This window comes from Nerophis ophidion, linkage group LG17 (assembly GCF_033978795.1).
Source record: "Nerophis ophidion isolate RoL-2023_Sa linkage group LG17, RoL_Noph_v1.0, whole genome shotgun sequence".
Lineage (NCBI taxonomy): Eukaryota > Metazoa > Chordata > Actinopteri > Syngnathiformes > Syngnathidae > Nerophis > Nerophis ophidion.
In genome coordinates, this window is record NC_084627.1 from 39,751,242 (window position 1) to 39,775,398 (window position 24,157).

The 24,157-nt window shown below is 40.8% G+C and overlaps 1 protein-coding gene across 1 annotated transcript in view; it reads right to left on the bottom strand.

The window, feature by feature from the left end:
- spag8 (sperm associated antigen 8) overlaps nt 1–11,036 on the bottom strand; it is a 13,452-nt gene extending 2,416 nt beyond the window's left edge. The window contains exons 1-5 of the mRNA XM_061877243.1: nt 11,004–11,036; nt 10,826–10,890; nt 8,703–8,898; nt 7,541–7,586; nt 5,600–5,714 (exon numbers count right to left, since the gene is read on the bottom strand). Coding sequence (XP_061733227.1) covers nt 5,600–5,714; nt 7,541–7,586; nt 8,703–8,898; nt 10,826–10,879 — 411 coding nt within the window. The 5' untranslated portion in view covers nt 10,880–10,890; nt 11,004–11,036. The remainder of the gene's footprint in view (nt 1–5,599; nt 5,715–7,540; nt 7,587–8,702; nt 8,899–10,825; nt 10,891–11,003) is intronic.
- Between the last annotated feature and the right edge of the window lie 13,121 nt (nt 11,037–24,157).

Genomic DNA, 24,157 nt, shown 5'->3' on the forward strand with positions numbered 1-24,157 from the left:
ATAAATGTTGAAGGATGAACGTTAGCTCCATCTTTCTTCATATATTTGACAGATTTGAAGGCTATTATTTTACACTCAGCTGTGATTGCCATAGTACAGCATATAATTATGTAACTGCATGGCTGACTAACGTGGACATAAGTGGTTGTCGACATAACCGAATTTGAAAACCAAATCGAGTAATTACTTGCACTTGTGACTTTGTCCGGAGACAAGAGAGGAATGTGTGATTGTCAACCTGCGACTTCTGTTGACATGGCTTTACTTCAATTTTATTTGAATTCTTATGTTTTCATGTCTTATTTTAACATGACGGATGTGGCCTTTTTGTTGTTGTAAGTCTAGTACAAAGACAGTCATTTTCTTACATGCGCAAATCTTTCTTCCAGTGACTGAAAAATAATAACAGATGAGTGTATTTTTGTTAGTTGTGGTAAAACACAGGTAATTACTGTCGTGCTTTTATTTTGAAGCTGATTTTGCACTGAACGGGAAGTCACTGTGTGTAACATTACAGTAGTTATGTTGCTCTTGTCACTTGTTGCTGCTTTCTCAGGGCCTGATTTACTAAGATCCAAACAGCACGCACTAAACAATGTGTGCAAACAATAAAGTGATCTACTAAGACTGTGTGGGCAATCATAAAGTGGTGCAGACTGCCTTATTTAAATGAGGATTTTGCATGTACTCTACGCCAGTGTTTTTTAACCACTGTGCCTTGAGATACAGTCTGGTGTGCCGTGGGAGATGATCTAATTTCACCTATTTGGGTTAAAAAAAAATTTGCAAACAAGTAATTATAGTCTGCAAATGACGTGTTGTTGTTGAATGTCGGTGCTGTCTGGAGCTCGGCAGAGTAACCGTGTAATATTCTTTCATATCAGTAGGTGGCAGCCTACAAAGCTAATTGCTTTGTAGATGTCGGTAACAGCGGGAGGCAGCATGCAGGTGAAAAAGTGCCTGATGCTTAAACAAATAATAAACAAAAGGTGAGTGCCCCCAAAAAAAGGCATTGAAGCTTTGGGAAGGCTATGCAGAACGAAACTAAAACTGAACTGGCTACACAGTAAACAAAAACAGAATGCTGGACGACAGCAAAGACTTACTGTGGAGCAAAGATGCCGTCCACAATCTACATCCAAACATGACATCTTTGCTCCACAATGTACATCCAAACATGACATGACAATCAACAATGTCCCCACAAAGAAGGATGAAGACAACTAAAATATTGTTGATTGCTACAACAAAGTAAATGCAGGAAATATCACTCAATGGAAGACATGAAACTGTTATAGGGAAATACCAAAAAAGAAAAAAAGCCACCAAAATAGGAGCGCAAGACAAGAACTAAAACACTACACACAGGAAAACAGCAAAAAACTCCAAATAAGTCAGGGCGTGATGGGACAGGTGGTGACAGTACACCTACTTTGAGACAAGAGCTATAGTGATGCATGCTTGGTTATAGTTTAAAGTCATATCCAACAATTGTGACGACTTTTTACTGTCAACCAACTGAGTTTCGTTTTTTAATGATTTCTGCTGGTGGTGTGCCTTTGGATTTTTTCAACGCAAAAAAGTGCCTTGGCTCAAAAAAGGTTGAGAAACTCTGCTCTACGGGACATCACCACTTAGACCGGGGATGTCAAACATGTGACCCTTCAATCTGGCCCGCGAGATGAGTTAACTAAGTGTAAAATTGAGCTGCATTTTTAAATTCAGGACCCTGCCGTTCTAAATGTGTCCACTGGATGTCGCAATAGCAATTCTGTTAGGCAAGCGAATAGTTTGTACCAGCGTGAGCAGGTTTACAGAGCAAGAGGTACACGGTAAAGTGGGAGTTTAAAACAAACAGGAGTAAAACAAACACTTAAAACGCCGCATGAGACACTGCACATTGATATATAGTTTTGTAAAAATGATTGTCTTCTGTGCAAATTGAGAGAAAGTGAATAATGGAAATGACAAACGAGGTAGTTAAAACAGAATCATTTTTATCTATGCTTTATTTTGTTTTTTGTTTTAATCCTAGCTGTGATTTAAAGTTTTTCCTTTCAATTTTTCCTTCAGAATTTAACTAACTTGAAGTGTTTTGTCAAGAGGATTATTTGCTTGTTATATTTTGGGCCGAAGTAAAACAAAGAAAACAATCTGAACTTGTCTTAGTTGTATTTTTAAGTTATCATGCCATGATTTTACTTGTCCTGCCTTAGTGGGAATATATTTTCCTCCATGCGGCCCCTGAGCTAAAATTACTTTACATCCCTGACTTAGACACTCGTTTACTGTAGACTTGTGTTATCATGCCTATATGGCATTTTGATGTTTTCAAACAGGCTGGAGACATACCAGTTATATGTGCATTTTACATGCAACCCTGTAGTGCAGGGGTGCCCACACTTTTTCTGCAGGCGAGCTACTTTTCAATTGACCAACTCGAGGGGATCTACCTCATTTATATATATCATTTATATTTATTTATTTATGAAAGATACATTTTTCTAAACAAGTTAAATGTGTTTAATGATAATACAAGCATGTGTAACACATATAGATGTCTTTCTTTCACGAAGACAAGAATATAAGTTGGTGTATTACCTGATTCTGATGACTTGCATTGATTGGAATCAGACAGTAATGATAACGCCCACATTTTCAAATGGAGGAGAAAAAAAGTTGTCCTTTCTGTACAATACCACATGAAAGTGGTTGGTTTTTGGCATCTAATTCATCCAGCTTCCATACACTTTACAAGAAAAACATTGGCGGCAAATTCCGTAGCTTGCTTGATTTGCAAGTGATGTGCACGGCAGCTTTCTGAGGGATCGCTTGTGCACGCCAGTTTTCCGAGACTCTGTATTTAGTTAGCGCAGGCAGCATGAAGCAGGGCTTTTATTGTGAAGATAGGAAATGTGCAGTCGGCCTTTAGAGTTTTGACGGAAGGTACGGCGCGAGAGTCTGTTGAAATAAAAAGTGTTTCTCGCATTCCTCTCTGTCATTTTTAATAATAATGATCTTGAAGCAGCCAGCGTCATCTCACAAGACCCTCCGGTACCGTGAATGTCATTTAAGTGACGTCTTGGTGAAGATTGATGATCACTAATTTTTAGGTCTATTTTTTTTAAAAGCCTGGCTGGAGATCGACTGACACACCCCCCGCGGTGGACTGGTAGCTCGCGATCGACGTAATGGGCACCCCTGCTGTAGTGCATTTAAACTGACACCACTTTTGTTTTTGTGGGAGGGGTGCTGCACGTACTCTGCTCAAAACCCAAAAATGCCGACTTCAAGAAGTATTTTTCAGTTAAGAAATATTTCAATATATATTTTTATGTGGAAAAAAATGAACATCATTAAAAAAATACCAAAGTACATCAAAACACATCAATTTAATTTGTTTTATTCAGCCCCTTTAGTCCTCTAGCGCAGACCTGGGCCCGTTGAGCTTTTCAATCTAGCCCGCCGGACATTCCTAAATAATTGTTTTAGATCTTTAAGATGAAAAGTGTAGCTACCATTATGATTTGCAGTGATGTTTTCTAATGAACGTAAGTCTTGAACTATACTAAGTCTCTCAATGCTTGGAATCTGCATGATATACTGGTTACTATAGTCGTCTAATTAGTTACTATGGTCATCTAATCAGTTACTTTGGTCACTATGAGATATCTCAGATTGCAGGTGGGTTTTTTTTTTTTACCCTTCGCGTTCATATTTCACTGTTTGTTGCATTTTGGTTGTCCATCCATCCATCCATTTCCTACCGCTTATTCCCTTTCGGGGTCGCGGGGGGCGCTGGCGCCTATCTCAGCTACAATCGGGCGGAAGGCAGGGTACACCCTGGACAAGTCGCCACCTCATCGCAAGGCCAACACAGATAGACAGACAACATTCACACTCACATTCAAACACTAGGGCCAATTTAGTGTTGCCAATCAACCTATCCCCAGGTGCATGTCTTTGGAAGTGGGAGGAAGCCGGAGTACCCGGAGGGAACCCACGCATTCACGGGGAGAACATGCAAACGCATTTTGGTTGTGTTTCGGTTGATTGTGAAATACGGTGTCAATATTCAGTGTTTTATCCTTCATAGTTAATATTGTAAATCCCACATTCTTTATTTTCATGTACATTCTGGGTGTCTCACTCAGTGAAAAAATTTCAAATTCCATTCCATACTTAATTTAAGAATATTTTCCAACATATTGAGCAAAAAGGTCGCTTTTTTTTTAACCAAGAAAAGTGCACTTGTTATTTGTGAGAATATACTTATTTTAAGGTATTTTGGGGTTCATTGAGGTTAGCTAATTTTACTTGTTTTGAAAAGTCTTGTCAAGCCAAATTTTCTTGTTCTATTGGCAGATAATTTTGCTTAGTTCAAGTAAAATACCCTTCATTTTTGTTTTGTTTTTTACTTGTTTTTGAACACTGACTTTTTGCAGGCTGGTCCTTGGAAGGATGCGGCCCCCGAATTGAGACACAGCTAGTGTATTGCACGTCTTATTCTGCTCATTTAACAGTAGGGTGGCCAGGTGGTTAGAGTGTCCGCCCTGAGATTGGTAGGTCGTGAGTTTAAACCCCGGCTGAGTCATACCAAAGACTATGAAAATAGGGCCCGTTACCTCCATGCTTGGCACTCAGCATCAAGGGTTGTAATTGGGCATTAACTCACCAAAAAATTATTCCCGGGCGCGCACACTGCTGCTGCTCACTGCTCCCTTCACCTCCCAGGGGGTGAACAAGGGGTTGGGTCAAATGCAGAGGACAAATTTCACTACACCCAGTGTGTGTGACAATCATTGGTACTTTAACTTAACTTAACTTTAACTTTGCACACGTTTAGTGCTATCAGGTTTGCACATGTTTTAGTACAGGCAAATATTTAGTAAATCAGGCCCTCGGTGTGAACGATGAAGTTAATAATATTACAACACATGTCGACATAAATGGACTGATTGGTGGGTCTAAAAAAAAAATGCCCTTTTTTCCCAGCACCTTCCTGTTTAGTTTTCCAAAAAGGTTTGCTTTCATCAAAAGAAGATAAGCATAGCATAGCATAACAGTATAGCATATTAGAGTATAGCATAGTAGCAGAGCATTGCATGGCTTAGCATAGCATTGAATAGCATAGCATTGCATGACATGACATAGCATAGCATAGCATTGCATAGCATGGTAGCATAACACACCATAGCATCGCATAGCATAGTATAGCATAGCATAGGATAGCAGGTGTGTGCGTGTGAACATAATGCTAGCCCGTTATAAGTTTTCATAAATAAATATAACGTTGCTTATATTTCTTCAAGAAATTAAGTTCAGTAGTGAAGGTTTTAAAGGTGTCTAGGCTGGACGAATAATGTTCTCGGCCACAAAAGAAGGCCTCTGTACGGTTGCCATGGCAATGACAGACCATTCTCATCACTGGCAAGTTGCAGATTGTACTCGCACATTTTGAAAACAGGATTTTTAAGGTTGCTTAAAATATAAACACTAAAATATAAATCATCTGTAACTGGAAACAATGTGTACGTTTGTGTAAAAGTGAAGGACTACTAAACAAGATAAATGATGAACAACTTCTCAATGGACATACATGTGAGTTTTGAGTAATCTGGGGGATAAAACCATTCACTCGAAAGTCCCTCTGAGTGACGGTGTTAAAGTCCGTTTGGGGTAGTGGTGGGTTCCTTTCTGCTTGAATTTTGTCTCTGCAATCAAACGATTACAACACAAATTAGTGTGTGCCTCAAATGCAATACATAAAAAAAAAAAACACATAAGACACCCGCTCTGCCAGAGAAAACAAAGACGAGGCAGGTTGGATCATTAGTGTCGTTACTTTAGCAAATTTGCTACCACATTTAATGAGCAAAAAAGTGACACATCGTGTGGGGACTTTAAAAACTCGTACCACTTTTCTCAACAAGCACTGGAAGCTACTACTTTTAAGTGTGACCCGATTCGATATTGATATTCGATATTGGTCCAATACCAGCAAAAAGAAACAAGTATTGGACGATATTGGACTGCATGTTAAATTGTGTTTACTTGTACAAACCTGGACAGCCAGTTAACATCTAAATGTCCTCCAGTAAGCACACAAGGTTGGTATTTTCTTGTATTTTAGTCAAGAAATTAGGACCATAATAGGCTATAGGCTACTAGGAGCTAACAATACAACAGCTAATCACACAATAGCACACACTAGACATAACACTAATAATATGTACTAAGTGTCCTTAATTGAACAATATTGCAGTCTAAATAAAACAGCACATTTGTCAACATAAACAATTATGAAATAATTATAGATGCACTTTACATACACATACAAAGTCTTAAAGGCAAAATATCCAGTAACAAACGTGTCATTCAACTTACCGTGTCATCGGTTTCATGAATTAGTTTCAGCCTTTGATTTTATTTATGTCGACAACTTCCTTAATTGAACAATATTGCAGTCTAAAACACCACATTTGTCAAAAAACAATCATCAAATAATTATAGTTGCATATTACGTACACATATAAAGTCTTTAAGGCAAAATATCTAGCAACAAACTTGTCCGCATCATTCAAATTACGGTATCACAGGCTTCATGAATTAGTTTCAGCTTTTGATTTTAGTTATGTCGACAACCTCCTTAATTGAACGATATTGCAGTCAAAAACAGCACATTTGTCAACATAAACAATTATCAAATAATTATAATTGCATATTACGTACACATACAAAGTCTTTAAGGCAAAATATCCAGTAACAAACGTGTCCGCATCATTGAACTTACCATGTGATCGGCTTCATTAATTAGTTTTAGCTTTTGATTTTAGTTATGTCGACAACCGTTTATGTCAACATCAGTCAGCCAGTCTGAAGGGCGTCAACACAAACGGATCATATCAATATTGTCAAAGCTCCTAGCACAGTGGTTCTCAAAAAACTACCTCAGAAAACCCTTGGCTCTCCAAGTACCACCGTAATGACAACGCTAAAATACGTTAGCGTAGTAGGCCTAAGTGTTCATTAAAAACAAGGCGGAGGTTTTATATAACAAGCATATCTTAAAATGTTTGGCCACTGTAACATTACACACAGTTTGCACAGTAACACTGTATTGGAACATAGAAAAATAAAACACTGTACTTTAATCAAGTGATTATTTGCCGGACCACTAGATGGAGCCTGCGTACCACTTGTGGTACACATACCAGTTTGAGAATCACTCAAATATTTTGCAGTGCAGATTCACTCAAGTTCATTGTCCAATCCCCGCACATTTTATACCATTGTTGTCACATTTCCGTTCATCCGGTTTGTCCACGAGTGGCGTTCGAACTGCCTTACCAATATAATGTGTCCACATTTGGTTGAACGGCTAGTTTCAGTTTATTTATGTCGCCGAACACTTATTTCGAGGTCAACACAAGCTGTTTGCACTGTATTATTGGACTATTACTGTCAATAGTGTACAATTACTAACCACTTCCTGATTATATGCAATTAAAAAGATGTGTATATTAATAATAATACTTACCTTACTATCTGGGCAATTCTTCTTTCCAAAAGCTCAGACCTGATGCCTGGAGAAAATGAAAAAAATAAGTTAGCATTAGGGGTGTAACGGTACGTGTATTTGTATTGAACCGTTTCGGTACAGGGGTTTCGGTTCGGTACGGGGTGTACCGAACGAGTTTGTAAGTTAAAGTCTTAACAAGCTGTTTTGCTTCTTCTGCCTCTGTGTCAGCACCCAGCATTGTCCCACCCACACAACCATCTAATTGGTTACATACAAAGCCAATCAGCAGTGCGTGTTCAGAGCGATGTAGTCAATGTTTCAGCATCGAGCAGAATAGTGTTTAGTAGGTGAGCATAAGACAGCGTACTCTCCCCCAATTATAAAAAACACCTCCCAGTCACAACTACTACTAACATCACTCTGAGCCCGTTGACCTTCTGGAAACTTAAAACTTCAGCTCAGCTCGTTCGCAGTTCTGGCTTGAGATGAAGGCTAATTAGCTTTTAACGTAACATTAGTTCATTTTGCTGTGCGTGTGTGCGTGTGTGCGTGCTTGTGTGCGTGTGTGTGTGTGTGTGGGTGTGTGTGCATGTGTGTGTTAGGGCAGCAAAGCCCTGTCTGTCTGTTATTTCACTTGAACTCCATGGTGTTCATGGATGAATAGTCTCTCCTATTGCTATCGTACTATTTTTTCTGCAATAGTTACATTAATCATTAGTAATGAAGCAGCCTAGTTTTGAATGGCAGGGTCCTTGCTATCATGTTGACAAAAATATAAAATTTACATAATAAAAGTCAACTACAGGCTTCCCAAATGCTGTAATAAATTAAGCATGATGAGTTGACTTGAAACTGTTTAATGTTGCACTTTTTATATGTAGAAGAAATGTTTTATTATTTTATTTAATCAAAGCAACAACTTGAGGCAGTTTAATGTGGATTAACGTGGGCATAATTATCAGTTCCCAACGTTAAAAGGATAAAGCCATTGTTTACAAATTTGGTAAATAAATAACCCAAAAATTTATATTTTGTTGTTTTCTTACTGTACCGAAAATGAACCGAACCGTGACCTCTAATTTTTGTATAGCATTACACCCCTAGTTAGCATGTTGTGTATATTTGTGTAAAAGTGAATTACGACAGCTAATAAGAATAAGAAGAAAATGTAAATACATACCCCGCAGTCTCACTCCTGGACTTCTAGGAGGTGCAAAAGATGCCTTCAAAGTTGTGACATTCTCCATCTTAGCATCCGGGTTCATAGTGAATATTCCTCTGTGTCCTCGTCGCAGTATTTCTTCCCTCGTCTCCTGCAGATCGCTAACGTTCTGCGTGAATTTGAACTTTTCCTTTGTCTCCTCCTTGGTTTTTTTCTGCATGAATATGAATCAAAAGTGGGCAAATTAATCCAAACATTGAAAGGAAGTATTGGTATCGAATCGACCGCAATATGATGAGCTCAATAGTTTTCAGTTCTTTGCTATGTTTATTTTTACACGTTTTTTTTTTGTTAACATGTTGATATTGTTAAAATTATATGGCTGTACCTGGGTTTTTGTGAAAAACGAACATTCATTCAATGCGTGTTCTTTATTTTTATGACTATTTACATTGTAGATTGTCACTGAAGGCATCAAAACTATGAATGAACACGTGGAGTTATGTACTTAACAAAAAAAGTTGAAATATGTGAAAACATGTTTTATATTCTAGTTCAGTGGTTTTTAACTTTGTTGGAGGAACCGAACCCCACCAGTTTCATATGCGCATTTACCGAACAATACTTTAGTGAAAAATAAAATGTTTTTTTTTTTCAAATTCAAGAAAGTCATGTTTTTTTTTTTACTTGTGCACAGAATGAACTTTGCATGAACATCACCTTGTTCAAAAACCAAACAAACACACAAATTACACCTTACACACATTACCATGAATTGATCCACTTGGACCCCGACTTAAACAAGTTGAAAAACTTATTCGGGTGTTAACATTTAGTGGTCACTTGTACGGAATATGTACTGTACTGTGTAAACTGTACTGTTTCATGTAATGTATTCTCTTCTTCTGCAATATGCTGGTAAAAGTTTCAGTCAATTAATAAAAAAACCCTGCAGATCAGATGGAAAATTAGAGGGAACATTGTTTGGGGGTATCCATAATACGCTGACAGGGAGAAGTTTTTATTTACACGTTAAGTCGGATGTGTCTTTACCTCCGTGGCGGATACTCCGCCGAACCCCTAGGGTTCGATCAAACCCAGGTTAAGAACCACTGTTATAGTTTCTTCAAAATAGCCACCCTTTGCTTTGACTACTGCTTTGCACACTCATGGCATTCTCTCGATTAACTTCAACCTGAAATGGTTTTCACTTCACAGGTGTCATAGTTTTGACGCCTTCAGTAACAATCTACAATGCATGAAAAAAAAGAAAACGCATTGAAATGAGAAGGTGCGTCCAAACTTTTGGCCTGTACTGTATATTTATTGTGTTGTAATATGTCCAGGGCCAAATAAAAACGAGCTGTGGGCCACACTTTGGTCACCCCTGTTTTAACTGGTAACTCAAGTTACCTTTCTTCCAACTTTATATTGCTGCTGCCACAAATAACTTTTTGTGAACTTATTCAGTGTATTTGGTTAGGCTTCGTGATTAATTTAATATTGATGCCTTATTAAAATTGCAATGATGACGAAGCTGTGCCTTAATTGTGTCAAAGTAAACTGAGTCATGAAACAAAGCTTTATCAAATGTTATCTGGACTTTGATTTTATTAATTTTTTGTCTATTCTTAATATATTAAACCAACTATTACAATATTTACGTTTTTCCTCAATCGACTTTATTGCACGACTTATAGTGTGTGTAATAATGACACCGACCTGCGACGTATATTTGCATGGACGCCGACTTTATTGTAAATAATAATTTATTTAATAAAATAATAATAATAATTCCATTGAAATGTGTAATGATACTTGAAAGTATTTGGCTAGTATTTAAAGTAAAAATAAAAAAACGAACATATTGGGTCTCTTTTCGAAACATGTTCGGAAATTTAAAAAAACCCCGCCAAAACTAGAAAATCCAGCAATTGTTACAGTTTCTAATATCTTTCAACTTAAAATATAAATGTGAGGATCATATATTGAGTTTTAAATCGCATAAACCCGTATGCGTAACTTCTAAAACGGCGGAAGTACAGCTGCGAAATAAATACAAAATCATACTCAAATCTATATTTGTACTTCCGGTTCCGTTGACAATTTTTTTTACAAACGTGTATTTAATATAAACTCACCTCGTCTGCGTCATGTTGATTTATATCGACGGCCTTGTCCTCTTCGGTCCACATGGTGTCTGAATCTGTGGGACAAATTTGTTATTAAAAAGATATATTAAACATATATATTCCGATAAATGTCTGAACTATGAACTGTTTTTCGAGTAAAAGTAACGTCGAGCTGGTAAAAACGTACGTTCTCTTGACTACAGTGGGCGGAAGTGTCTCCATGGTAACGGAGATACAATTCCGGTATGAGCGATTTATTGAGCAGAAGAATAGAATATTATATTATACTAGAAGAGGCAATTCCTGAAGGAAATTGCGTGCGGATACTCCAATGTTGAAGTTGAACTGAAATGCTGACAGAATAAGAATAGTTTGAATGTTGGAATGGTTTGAATATGTTGAAGAGCTGACGCTGAACTGAAATGCTCATGAAATGTAGGGTGAAAGTGTGTTGTTTGTCGAATTGTAAATAATGCAGACGAGGTGTGTTGGCTGGGTTTTCAATGTTTACTCGAAAAGTGTCCTCATAACCATTCTAACTGCCGGCAGGGCAACATCCAACCTCCACCAAGCGACTGCGCATGCTCTTCACTACTGTTGCATGCTGGGTAGTGTAGTTGGGTTAGGGTTGGGGTTAGGATTAGTGTTAGGGTTAGGGTTATATGATTACATTTGTAGTGCGTGTGTATAAATGTGTTGTGTTCTTAAAAGAGGTGCAACAATGGTTTTGTTTTTTGAAACGATTAAAAACTGAGATTCAGTTTAAGTTCATTTTGATACAATGTAATTCATCACATATTTCCTATTGTTTCATTACAGCACATTCGAAAAGGAGTAGGAAGAAACAGAGCTTATTCAATCCTACCGCTTTTCATACAATTGCAGTTGTATCCATTTTCTTTGTTCTCTGTAACATAACGGTGAACAAATAAATAATAAACAAATAATATAGCATAGTAAGTAAACAAATATTAAAGACATAAATTATGTTTGTCTTTAAAAGGGGTTCAAGATGTTCATCATAATTCTTGTTCTGTGTACTTTGTGAACACTTATAGTGTGAACAATCTCAAACTGAATCATATTGGTCCTTTGTTTGATTTGTTTGCTTAATCCGTTCCATAATTTAATTCCAGCACGCAGTCGGATAGTTTATATATCAATGATGAAATATTAACATTGCAACAGATGCCAATACGGCCTTTTTAGTTTCTTAATTACAATTTTAAATTTCCCGGGAGTTTCGTCTTGAAAACGTCGTGTAATGATGACGCGTACGCAAGACGTCAGGGATTTTTAAGGAAGTATGAGCGCTGCACACACACACAGCTAAAAGTCGTCTGCTTTAACGGCATAACTACACAGTATTTTGGAGATCTGTGTTGCTGAATCTTTTGCAATTTGTTCAATTAATATTGGAGAAGTCACAGTAGAAAGATGGAGTTGGGAAGCTTTAGCCTTTAGCCACACAAACACACGGTGATTCCTTGTTTAAAATTCCAGGAGGTGAAACTTTACTATGGATCAGAGCGCGGTCAAGCATACATGAATCACGACGGAATGTCAACCAGCAGTTTTCAGTGAGAAAATTGTGGTAAAAAGTCGCTTCTTACCAGGGAAAAGCTGAGGTTGTGCCGTCCATAAAGCTGCCGTCGACTCCCCTGAGACATTGGCGTCAACACACCCGTGGACACACACCTCTGACAATCAGGTACTATTTAACTCACTAAAACACTAGCAACACAATAGAAAGATAAGGGATTTCCCAGAATTATCCTACTAAATGTGTCTAAAAACATCGGAATCCGTTCCAATGCAATCGCGTTTTTTTTTTTAACTTTTTTTTTAAATCATTTTATTTTCTAGTCCGTCGCTATCAATATCCTCAAACACGAATCTTTCATCCTCGCTCAAATTAATGGGGAAATTGTCGTTTTCTCGGTCCGAATAGCACTTTTTGCTGGAGGCTCCCATTAAAAACAATGTGAATATGTGAGGAGCCGTCACACGGGTGGCGTCATCGTCTGCGACTTCCGGTAGAGGCAGGGCTTTTCTCTTAACAACGAAAGTTGCGAACTTTATCGTCGATGTTCTCTACTAAATACTTTCAGCAAAAATATGGCAATATCGCGAAATGATCAAGTATGACACATAGAATGGACCTGCTATCCCCGTTTGAATAAGAAAATCAAATTTCAGTAGGCCTTTAAGTGTTGTAGGACCATACAAAAATGTTTTGAATTAAATTTTCCTCTAAGGTTGTATATCTCCTCTTTTGTTAAGAATGATTGTATATTCTTGGGTAGCAGGTTATTGTTTGCTTTTTACATCATTTTAGCTGTTTGCAAATGCACCAAATCGTTGAATTTAAATAATTGTGATTTAAAGGCCTACTGAAACCCACTACTACCGACCACGCAGTCTGATAGTTTATATATCAATGATGAAATATTAACATTACTACACATGCCAATACGGCCGGTTTAGTTTACTAAATTGCAATTTTGAATTTCGTGCGGAAGTATCATGCTAAAACGCCGCGGTATGATGACGCGTGCGTGTGACGTCACGCATTGTAGAGGACATTTTGGTCCAGCACCGTTCACAGCTGTAAGTCGTCTCTATTCATCGCATAATTCCACATTGTTATGGACATCTGTGTTGCTGAATCTTTTGCAATTTGTTCAATTAATAATGGAGACGTCAAAGAAGAAAGATGTAGGTGGAAAGCGGTGTATTGCGGCCGCCTTTAGCAACACAAACACAGCCGGTGTTTCCTTGTTTACATTCCCGAAAGATGACGGTGAAGATTTACTATGGAACAGAGCGGTCAAGCGAACATGGTTCCCTACCACATGTCAACCGGCAGGTTTCGGTGAGAAAATGTTGGTAATAAGTCAGCTCTTACCGTAGACATGAGCGGAGAGCTTGCGTCGTTCCTCCTGCACCTGTAAAAGAGGCAGCTGTGCCTCTCTTGCCTCCTCCCACCGGCCGCCCCGACCGTCGGATGCTTCCACCGTTGTTGGAGGAAAAAAAAAAAAAACTCAACCCGGCTGCCTTCGCCTCGTCGAGAAACGTGGCTAACCTCGGAGACACTGGTGGTCACCGCACCCGTGGCCACACCCCTCCGACTTTCAGGTACAACCATATAATCTCACTAAAACACTAGTAACACAATAAGCAGATAAGGGATTTTCCAGAATTATCCTAGTAAATGTGTCTAATAACATCTGAATTGCTCTGTCGTTTATTTTAATTATTTTTTTTTCTAGTCCTTCACTCTCCCTTTCCTTATCCACAAATCTTTCATCCTCGCTCAAATTAATGGAGAAATCATCGCTTTCTTGGTCCGAATCGCTCTCGCTGCTGGTGGCCATGATTGTAAACAATGTGAGGATGTGAGGAGCTCCACAACTCGTGACGTCACGCGCAGATCGTCTGCTACTTCCGGTACAGACAAGTAGTTTTATTAGCGACCAAAAGTTGCAAACTTTATCGTCGATGTTCTCTACTAAATCCCTTCAGCAAAAATATGGCAATATCGCGAAATGATCAAGTATGACACATAGAATGGACCTGCTATCCCCGTTTGAAGAAGAAAATCTTATTTCAGTAGGCCTTTAATAATTAATGGGTTTGTATGTTCTCTATATCAAACATTACGTATTATACTAATTGATCGTTTTTGTAACACCGTTAGTGAATGAAGCGCACATCTTCCTTCAAAGAAAGCTGCTCGAGTAAAAATGCGTTTTTTATACAACAACGCTAAATTCTCCCAAGAGGTGCAATTAAAGGAAACAAAAACAATCACACTGCTGTCGTTTCATCACTTACTTGTAAGACATGTAATTACATGTAATTATTCATCCATTACATCTTCATCTATAATTACTCTCACAATGTGAAGGGGCCTGGAGCACTGTTTTTTTCCACTTACACAATTTTTGTTAATATTTACATAAAATAGTTTATATTTGTTATTTAAATACAATATCTTTGTTGTTTTTCTGATAGAACATTGTTGTTGTTATTTACAAAATTATAGTTTTGTTTTTACTGACAGTAATGTGCATTAGTGCATTTGTAGTTTCATCAGTCTATATTTTGTAGAGTCCAGATGCAGAGACGGCAGGTAAAAATATATTTGATGTCAAAAAACAAAAGAAGCAGGAAGCATAAACACTTGGAAGAGAGAACACATTAAATACAAGCAAAAGGAATGAGGGCCGGCATAAATAGCCTACTGATTAATGATTGCCAGCAGGTAAGCATCCAAATCACAAACTAAAGCCTGCAGTAAAGTGACATGGAAACAAAGGGAGACAGGAAGTAGAATTAAAAATAAAGGCGTTGGGCAGGAAATAATACAAAATGTAGGAGGCTAGCAATAATCAAACTGTCATGTGACGTCAAGCAAGATTTTATTTCACTTTTCTATTATTGTTTCAAGATCTTTATACTTTATTAATTTAATGCGAATCAAATTTGATGCATGTTTTGTACCAAAATCCATCCATCCATCCATTTTCTACCGCTTATTCCTTTTCGGGGTGGCGGGGGGCGCTGGCGCCTATCTCAGCTACAATCGGGCGGAAGGCAGGGTACACCCTGGACAAATCGCAGGAATTTATGATTGTATTATGTTAAATTTGTTATTTTGCAATAAAAACATGAATTGTCTAACAATTTTATTCCTACTAATTGATTTTGGTACAATTAGTAGGAATAAAATTGTTAGACAATTCATGTTTTTATTATCTAACAATAAAATTGTCTAACAATTTTATTCCTACTAATTGTACCAAAATCAATTAGTAGGAATAAAATTGTTAGACAATTCATGTTTTTAGTGCAAAATAACAAATTTAACATAATACAATCATAAATTCCTGCGATGAGGTAGCGACTTGTCCAGGGTGTACACCGCCTTCCGCCCCATTGTAGCTGACATAGGCACCAGCGCCCCCCGCGACACCAAAGGGAATAAGCAGTAGGAAATGGATGGATGGACAAACATAAATTAGCAAGCCATCCTGAATCTAAGATGGTTGCCTTCCAAGACCATAGTTCAGGCCTGGGCAATTAGTTTGACTTTTGAGGGAAAAAATGTGTCTGAGGGCCGGCCTATCAGATTTTTAGGAACACTAATATAAAACCTCACAATGCTGTCTGATTGAATGCTAAAAAAAATGATGAACAGAATAGAATGTTTTGTTTTTTTACTGAAAAAGACACCCAGAATGTACATAAGAAGAAAAAAAATGTTGGATTTACAATATTAGCTATTGTCAGAATCATTTTATATAAGTTATCACAAAAATTTATGTTTCAATGAGTTCCCGGCGAGCAGACAAAAGCTGTCTTTGATCTTATCAATCAAAAGGCTTGTAAAACTCCACTGCGTAGGATGGGAAGCGACATGACGGTGTCGGTTTCTTTGATGTAGTGTAATTCACAGGAAGATTTTGTCTTGACCCGAGATCTACAAAGCGGGGAGAAAGCAGGACCTGACCCTCCCCCCTCCAGGCACCATTTCTTTGAACTGTTTTATGACCAAAGGAAGCGGCTGTTTACGACCCCCGTTCCTTAAGATACAGCTGTTGCCATGTAATCAGGGAAAGTCTAAATTAAAGGAGGCATACAATCGTTCGTCGGAGCGTGGTGGGACACTGTAAAAGGGTAATGGTCTACGCGTTTCTCTTCATTGAGCCAAATTTAATTCTGTCTCTGTTTAATTCCTTGCTTCTTTGTCTGTTTAATAGATGTCATCAGTGTTTGAACCTGACAACTATGACCGATAAAACATTGAATATTGACAACATATGAACGTCACACCCCCTCTTTTCCATCCCATCCATTTTCTTCCGCTTATCCGAGGTCGGGTTGCGGGGGCAGCAGCCTAAGCAGGGAAACCCAGACTTCCGTCTCCCCAGCCATTTCGTCTAGCTCTTCCTGGGAGATCCCGAGGCGTTCCCAGGCCAGCCGGGAGACATTGTCTTCCCAACGTGTCCTGGGTCTTCCCCGTGGCCTCCTACAGGTTGGATGTGCCCTAAACACCTCCCTCGGAAGGCGTTCTGGTGGCATCCTGACCAGATGCCCGAACCACCTCATCTGAATCCTCTTGATGTGGAGGAGCAGCGGCTTTACATTGAGCTCCTCCCGGATGACAGAGCTTCTCACCCTATCTCTAAGGGAGAGCCCCGCCGCCCGGCGGAGGAAACTAATTTTGGCCGCTTATACCCGTGATCTTATCCTTTCGGTCATGACCCAAAGTTCATGACCATAGGTGAGGATGGGAATGTAGATCGACCGGTAAATTGAGAGCTTTGCCTTCCGGCTCAGCTCCTTCTTCACCACAACGGATCGGTACAACGTCCACATTACTGAAGACGCCGCACCGATCCGCCTGTCGATCTCACGATCCACTCTCCCCCCACTCATGAACAAGACTCCTAGGTACTTGAACTCCTCCACTTGGGGCAGGGTCCCCTCCCCAACCCGGAGATGGCATTCCACCCTTTTCCGGGCGAGAACCATGGACTCAGACTTCGAGGTGCTGATTCTCATTCCGGTCGCTTCAGACTCGGCTGCGAACCGTTCCAGTGAGAGCTGAAGATCCCGGCCAGATGAAGCCATCAGGACCACATCATTTGCAAAAAGCCTAGACCTAATACTGCAGCCACCAAACCGGAACCCCTCAATGCTTTGACTGCGCTTAGAAATTCTGTCCATAAAAGTTATGAAGGGAATCGGTGACAAAGGGCAGCCTTGGCGTAGTCCAACCCTCACTGGAAACGTGTTCGACTTACTGCCAGCAATGCGGACCAAGCTCTGACACTGATCATACAGGGAGTGGACCGCCACAATAACACAGTCCGATACCCCATACTCTCTGAGCACTCCCCACAGGACTTCCCGAGGGACACGGTCGAATGCCTTCTCCAAGTCCACAAAGCACATGTAGACTGGTTGGGCAAACTCCCATGCACCCTCAAGATCCTTGCCGAGAGTATAGAGCTGGTCCACAGTTCCATGACCAGGACAAAAACCACAATGTTCCTCCTGAATCTGAGGTTCTCCTCTCCAGTACACCTGAATAAACCTTACCGGGGAGGCTGAGGAGTGTGATCCCACGATAGTTGGAACACACCCTCCGGTCCTCCTTCTTAAAGAGAGGGACCACCACCCTGGTCTGCCAATCCAGAGGTACCGCCCCCGATGTCCACACGATGCTGCAGAGTCTTGTCAACCAAGACAGCCCCACAGCATCCAGAGCCTTAAGAATCCGGGCGGATCTCAGCCACCCCTGGGGCCTTGCCACCGAGGAGCTTTTTAACTACCTCAGTAACCTCAGCCCCAGAAATAGGAGAGCCCACCACAGATTCCCCAGGCACTGCTTCCTCATAGGAAGATCTGTTGGTGGGATTGAGGAAGTCTTCGAAGTATTCCTTACACCTAGCCACAACATCCGCAGTTGAGGTCAGCAGAACACCATCCGCACCATACACGGTGTTGACAGTGCACTGCTTCCCCTTCCTAAGGCGGCGGATGGTGGTCCAGAATCGCTTCAAAGCCGTCCGGAAGTCGTTTTCCATGGCTTCCCCGAACTCCTCCCATGTCCGAGTTTTGCCTACGTGACCGCTGAAGCTGCAAACCGCTTGGCCCGTCGGTACCTGTCCACTGCCTCCGGAGTCCTATGAGCCAAAAGAACTCGATAGGACTCCTTCTTCAGCTTGACGGCATCCCTCACCGCTGGTGTCCACCAATGAGTTCTAGGATCACCGCCCCGACAGGCACCAACTCCCTTGTGGTCACAGCTCCAATCGGCCGCCTCGACAATAGAGGTGCGGAACATGGTCCACTCGGACTCAATGTCCAGCACCTCCCTCGTGACACGTTCAAAGTTTTTCTGGAGGTGGGAATTGAAACCCTCTCTGACAGGAGACTCTGCCAGACGTTCCCAGCAGACCCTCACAATGCGTTTGGGCCTGCCAGGTCTGTCCGGCATCCTCCCCCACCATCGCAGCCAACTCACCACCAGGTGGTGATCGGTAGAAAACTCCGCCCCTCTCTTCACCCGAGTGTCCAAAACATGAGGCCGCAAATCCGATGACACAACTACAAAATCGATCATGGAACTGGGGCCTAGGGTGTCCTGGTGCCAAGTGCACATATGGACACCCTTATGTTTGAACATGGTGTTTGTTATGGACAATCCGTGACGAGCACAAAAGTTCAATAACAAAACACCACTCGGGTTCAGATCCGGGCGGCCATTCTTCCCAATCACGCCTCTCCAGGTTTCACTGTCGATGCCAACATGAGCGTTAAAGTCCCAGCAGGACAAGGGAATCACCCGAGGGAGCACTTTCCAGTACTCGAGTGTACCCAAAAAGGGTGGGTACTCTGAACTGTTGTTTGGTGCGTAAGCACAAACAGTCAGGACCCGTCACCCCACCCGAAGGCGGAGAAAGGCTATCCTTTCATCCACTGGGTTGAACTCCAACATGTAGGCTTTGAGCCGGGGGGCAACAAGAATTGCCACCCCAGCCCATCGCCTCTCACTGCCTCTCATGTTTAATATTTTGAACGTTATTTTTAACACTTTGATTACAAGTGGAATTAGTCATTACTTATCGTGTTAAGCAGTGTTAGCTCAGATGTATCCGAGAGCCAAATGCAGTCATCAAAAGAGCCACATTTGGCTCTAGAGCCATAGGTTCCCTACCCCTGATATAGAATAATGAGTCATTTTGCAAATAATCAAGGAATTAAGAAAATTGAATGTGGTGTTTGGAAAAGTGTATAAATCCTTTTGATTTAGTAAAATTGGGTGTAAGCAAATTGAAAAAAACGGTATATTGTTTCCTTGTTGCTCGCCTTGCGATCCATTTCTGGTCACACGTGCTCGGTTTTTATTCAAAGCTAAATATCACACGCTGGTCTTGTTCCAGAATATGTGAGACAAAAGCACGGAGCTCGTTGCTGAGGAACTGCAGCGGAGTTGTGGCTGACAGGCAAGAGATTATTTGTGCAACAAGACTGCAGCACGAGGAAGCGGTGTCAGGAATGTGATAAAGGTGTTAAAGTTTAATTGTCAAAGTGTTTCACACTAATAGGGTGGAATCATGACAACCGAGTGAGCATTGTCTATGTTATGTAATGTAGGTGTAGTAGTCATAATAATGATAATATGTGTAAATGTGACATAGAATGTATATTGTATTATTCTATGGTTGTCATGATACCAGAATGTAAATGGTCAATACCATTACTATTGTACAAACCCAGTTTCCATATGAGTTGGAAAATTGTGTTAGATGTAAATATAAACGGAATACAATGATTTGCAAATCATTTTCAACCTATATTCAGATGAATATGCTACAAAGACAACATATTTGAAGTTAAACTGATAAACCTTTTTTTTTTTTTGCAAATAATCATTAACTTTAGGATTTCATGCCAGCAACACGTGACAAAGAAGTTGGGAAAGGTGGCAATAAATACTGCTAAAGTTGAGGAATGCTCATCAAACACTTATTTGGAACATCCCACAGGTGGGTGCTATGATTGGGTATAAAAACAGCTTCCCAAAAAATGCTCAGTCTTTCACAAGAAAGGATGGGGCGAGGTACACCCCTTTGACCACAACTGCGTGAGCAAATATTCAAACAGTTTAAGAACAACGTTTATCAAAGTGCAATTGCAAGAAATGTATGGATTTCAACATCTACGGTCCATAATATCATCAAAAGGTTCAGAGAATCTGGAGAAATCACTCCACATAAGCGGCATGGACAGAAACCAACATTGAATGACCGTGACCTTCGATCTCTCAGAAAGCACTGCATCAAAAACATCAATCTCTTAAGGATATCACCACATGGGCTCGGTAACACTTCAGAAAAACACTGTCACTAAATACAGTTGGTCGCTACATCTTTAAGTCCAAGTTAAAGCTCTACTATGCAAAGCGAAAGCCATTTATCAACAACATCCAGAAACGCCGCCGGCTTCTCTGGGCCCTAGATCATCTAAGATGGACTGATGCAAAGTGGAAAAGTGTTCTGTGGTCGGACGAGTCCACATTTCAAATTGTTTTTGGAAATATTCGGCATACAAAAATAAACATTCATGCTTATTTACCGGTCGATCTACGTTCCCATCCTCACCTATGGTCATGAGCTTTGGGTCATGACCGAAAGGATAAGATCACGGGTACAAGCGGCCGAAATGAGTTTCCTCCGCCGTGTGGCGGGGCTCTCCCTTAGAGATAGGGTGAGAAGCTCTGCCATCCGGGAGGAACTCAAAGTAAAGCCGCTGCTCCTCCACATCGAGAGAAGCCAGATGAGGTGGTTCGGGCATCTGGTCAGGATGCCACCCGAACGCCTCCCTAGGGAGGTGTTTAGGGCACGTCCAACCGGTAGGAGGCCACGGGGAAGGCCCAGGACACATTGGGAAGACCATGTCTCCCGGCTGGCCTGGGAACGCCTCGGGACCCCACGGGAAAAGCTAGACGAAGTGGCTGGGGAGAGGGAAGTCTGGGTTTCCCTGCTTAGGCTGTTGCCCCCGCGACCCAACCTCGGATAAGCGGAAGAAGATGGATGGATGGATGGATGTTTATTTTTAAACAGTGTGCTTTATAACAATTAGGGAGGTTTGTGTCATGTTTGTCCGCCTACAGAAACCATATTATAACAAAAAATATATTTTTAATATTTTTTTACCCTCATCTTTTTCCATTTTTCATATATTTTTGAAAATGCTCCAGAGAGCCACTAGGTCTAGTCAATCAAAAACTTCACGACCCACCTGCAGTACCTAAGCAGACGCCCTCAGGGTACCGCAAGTCCTGTTGAAGACCTTTGCTTTAAGAGAAACGAGAATTTCTTCCAATTTCTCAAAGCAAAAACTGCCCCAGTCCGTCAATATTCCCACCATGTTTTTGTTCAATCAAAAATCCAATGCGAAGCGATAAAACATTTTGTCGATGTTCCTCTCAGTTTTGTTTCGGCAGTGGCCACCTAAGCCAGTACAGTTCTACATCAAACAAGTCTGTGTGCCTAATCTGGCCTGTGTGGGCAAGTTCCACAGCTGGTCTCCATGACAACATGAACATCAGCTCCGAGTAGAAAACGAGGCATTCAGACTCTTTTCTTTTTTTTTTATGTTGGCTTCTTCCAAGCCCACCACTTAGTTCTAATTGGTCCATGAATTCAACACAAGAGAAACAAATAATCTTATTCTGACATGAGAATTTACTAGTGAATACTCATCCAAAGAAAGTATTAGTGGTGCTGTAAAATGTGGTATTTTGAAGCATTTTAAAGTGATTCTTTTACACAGCAACACATTCATGGTCATCTTTCCAACCAACACCCACTCAGTACCAACAAGAGCCACAAATCATATTTCTCATGTGTGGACTCTTCCAGATGTCTGCAGTTTTGTTGTTTGCCTTCAGTACACCTTTGCAGGACATACGCAGGTTGTTACGAAATGTTTTTTTTTTTTTTTTCCTCCAAGACTTTCTCTGCCTTTACTGCTTTCATAAAACTCCCTCGGTGGAATTCTTCCGACTTGGTCAGACAAAACACAGATCACATGTAAAAATGTGACTTAATGAATGACAGGGTGTCTTAAATCAGGGGTGAAAGTCAATCAATCAATGTTTATTTATATAGCCCTAAATCACAAGTGTCTCAAAGGGCTGCACAAGCCACAACGACATCCTCGGTTGAGAGCCCACATAAGGGCAAGGAAAAACTCACAACCCAGTGGGATGGGTGACCCAACTCCCTCCTTTGAGTCACACATTAAAAGCGTTACTAAAACGGCCTTCTTTCATCTCCGTAATATCGCTAAAATTCGCTCCATTTTGTCCACGAAAGACGCTGAGATCATTATCCATGCGTTTGTTACGTCTCGTCTCGATTACTGTGACGTATTATTTTCGGGTCTCCCCATGTCTACCATTAAAAGATTACAGTTGGTACAAAATGCGGCTGCTAGACTTCTGACAAGAACAAGAAAGTTTGATCATATTACGCCTGTACTGGCTCACCTGCACTGGCTTCCTGTGCACTTAAGATGTGACTTTTAAGGTTTTACTACTTACGTATAAAATACTACACGGTCTAGCTCCATCCTATCTTGCCGATTGTATTGTACCATATGTCCCGGCAAGAAATCTGCGTTCAAAAGACTCCGGCTTATTAGTGATTCCTAAAGCCCAAAAAAAGTCTGCGGGCTATAGAATGTTTTCCGTTCGGGCTCCAGTACACTGGAATGCCCTCCCTGTAACAGATCGAGATGCTACCTCAGTAGAAGCATTTAAGTCTCATCTTAAAACTCATTTGTATATTCTAACCTTTTAATAGACTCCCTTTTTAGACCAGTTGATCTGCCGCTTCTTTTCTTTTTCTCCTATGTCCCCCCCTCCCTTGTGGAGGGGGTCCGGTCCGATGACCATGGATGAAGTACTGGCTGTCCAGAGTCGGGACCCAGGATGGACCGCTCGCCTGTGTATCGGTTGAGGACATCTCTACGCTGCTGATCCGACTCCGCTTGGGATGGTTTCCTGTGGACGGGACTCTCGCTGCTGTCTTGGATCCGCTTTGAACTGAACTCTCGCGGCTGTGTTGGAGCCACTATGGATTGAACTTTCAGTGAATGCAAGGCATACTTGGTCAACGGCCACACAGGTCACACTGAGGGTGGCCGCATAAACAACTTTAACACTGTTGTATATATGCGCCACACTGTGAACCCACACCAAACACATTTTGGGAGAACATCCGCACCGTAACACAACATAAACACAACAGAACAAATACCCAGAACCCCTTGCAGCCATAGTGGATGTGTTGGAGCCACTATGGATTGAACTTTCACAGTATCATGTTAGACCTGCTCAACATCCATTGCTTTCGGTCCCCTGGAGGGGGGGGGTTGCCCACATTTGAGGTCCTCTCCAAGGTTTCTCATAGTCATCATTGTCACTGGCGTCCCACTGGGTGTGAATTCTCCTTGCCCACTGGGTGTGAGTTTTCCTTGCCCTTATGTGGGTTCTTCCGAGGATTTCGTAGTCGTAGTGGTTTGTATAGTCCTTTGAGACATTTGTGATTTAGGGCTATATAAATAAATATTGATTGATTGATTGATTGATTGATGTCAATGTGAATGACTAAGAGAAACCTATATTCCCATGTGGGCTGAATGGGTCAAAATCACGGCATGATAACTTAAAAATACAACTATGATAACTTCCGATTGCTTTCTTTGTTATCATTTGTGCCAAAATTGAACAAGCACATTCTGAAAATGTACATATCA